This window comes from Cyprinodon variegatus, unplaced genomic scaffold (genome assembly GCF_000732505.1).
Source record: "Cyprinodon variegatus isolate N-32 unplaced genomic scaffold, C_variegatus-1.0 Scaffold13, whole genome shotgun sequence".
NCBI lineage: Eukaryota > Metazoa > Chordata > Actinopteri > Cyprinodontiformes > Cyprinodontidae > Cyprinodon > Cyprinodon variegatus.
The window spans coordinates 1,977,325-1,978,914 of record NW_015150466.1 but is presented as its reverse complement, the minus strand read 5'-3'; the positions used below and the strand labels follow the sequence as shown (position 1 = coordinate 1,978,914).

Sequence of the window (1,590 nt, the reverse complement as noted above, 5' to 3'; positions counted from 1 at the left end):
TACAGTATCTATGTTGGAGTTGCTGTTTATTGCTGCTCTCATTTACACAGTTTTTCTCTATTTTACTCTATTCTGTATTCTGCTGCCAAATCTAAATACGCATGTTGTACTTTTCTTTATTGAACCCGAGTTTCCTGTTTTGACACCTCAGATCTTTTTCATTTCTTATCCTGCTGTTCTTTCTGCTTTTTTCTTTTTTTTTCTTTTGTACATATTTTCTCCTGCGGGTGAATTGGCATGTTTCCATTTTCCAGTTACTGTGCTGCTGGAACAGCTGAGTGAATAAAAGTTTTTTTTCATTCTAGCCTCATATAGTCAGTCATTCAATCAGATTTCATCCAGGTTTTTGGCTTTGTACTCTATGTAATGATTTAGTCTCATCAGGATTTTTGGACAAATGAAGCAGAGTGTTATCAGCATAGTGGTGTATATTTATTATATTTATGCTGTTTGATGAACAGATGCAAACCCTGTTTTAATCTAATACTGAACTTGCTGGTAAAAACTTTGTGATGTTTCTCAGATGCTCTTCTTTCTGTCAGAATGCCGCTCATTGGACTGTGAGCAATGCTTCAGTCGGGACTTCTGCACCAAGTGTAAGCCTGGCTTCAAGCTGTACAGAGGCAAATGTTTGATCCACTGCCCAGAGGGAACCTTTGCTCACCAGACAGACTGCCTCGGTAAGTCAAAAACTGCAATATTTGGAGATATTTACAGATAACCAATGTAATACCTTTATTAAATAACAGGCATTCCTAGCAAGGTTAATTTCCTCTAAATAAATATCAAGATTCAGATCTTGTTGCCTCGGGATGAAGAACCATAACTAAATACAATATGTTGTTCTTTTTTTTTTTTTTTTTTCCTTAAGTTTGCTAAGAGAATATGAACAACAGCTCAGAATTTTGAAAGGTAATATAAATATGATTAAATCTCAAATAGGAAACAATGCAATGCTCCAGAAACAATAAAAGGTTTTAAACAAATATTGAAAAAATTCAACAACTACAACCAGGGTATTAATAAAAATATTCAATAAGTTACTGTTAGAATAAAAACTTTCATTGAATGACACTTTTTGAATATTTGATTAAACCACTTAAATCCACATGTTCATTCATTCTTTAAAAGGCTGTTTATAATACTGGGATTGTAACTGATCTATTAGATATAAATAAAAATGTATTATATAATAAGCTCCCAAACCTTAATAATAAAAACATAAAGACACATTTTTCCTTTATTGGTCTGTTTTAAAAAATTGGTGTTTTTAAATCCACTCTGTGGAAGTGATACATCAAATTATTTTTCAGATCAATATATAGTAAATAGTGCGAACCGATGCTCAGTTAAAGTACAATAAGTAAAACTATGTTTAGACAAGGGAGGGTCACAAAGTGCTTTACAAAAAAGACAAAAAAATGCAAATTAAGATCTATTAAAAAACCCAAATTCAATTCATTTCAGTTTATTTATATAGCGCCAATTCGCAACACATGTCATCTCAAGGCACTTTAAAGTTTTCTATCTGAGAAAAAAACAGTTGATTGCATCAACTAATTGACTCCAAGGCAAACTCTAAGCATGCTT

General features: G+C 32.3%; 1 protein-coding gene across 2 annotated transcripts in view; it reads left to right on the top strand.

Annotated features, from left to right (window-relative positions):
• LOC107089685 (R-spondin-2-like) overlaps positions 1–1,590 on the top strand; it is a 67,203-nt gene that overhangs the window by 28,986 nt on the left and 36,627 nt on the right. For both annotated transcript variants that reach the window (XM_015382601.1, XM_015382611.1), the window contains exon 3: positions 543–680. In XM_015382601.1, coding sequence (XP_015238087.1) covers positions 543–680 — 138 coding nt within the window. The remainder of the gene's footprint in view (positions 1–542; positions 681–1,590) is intronic.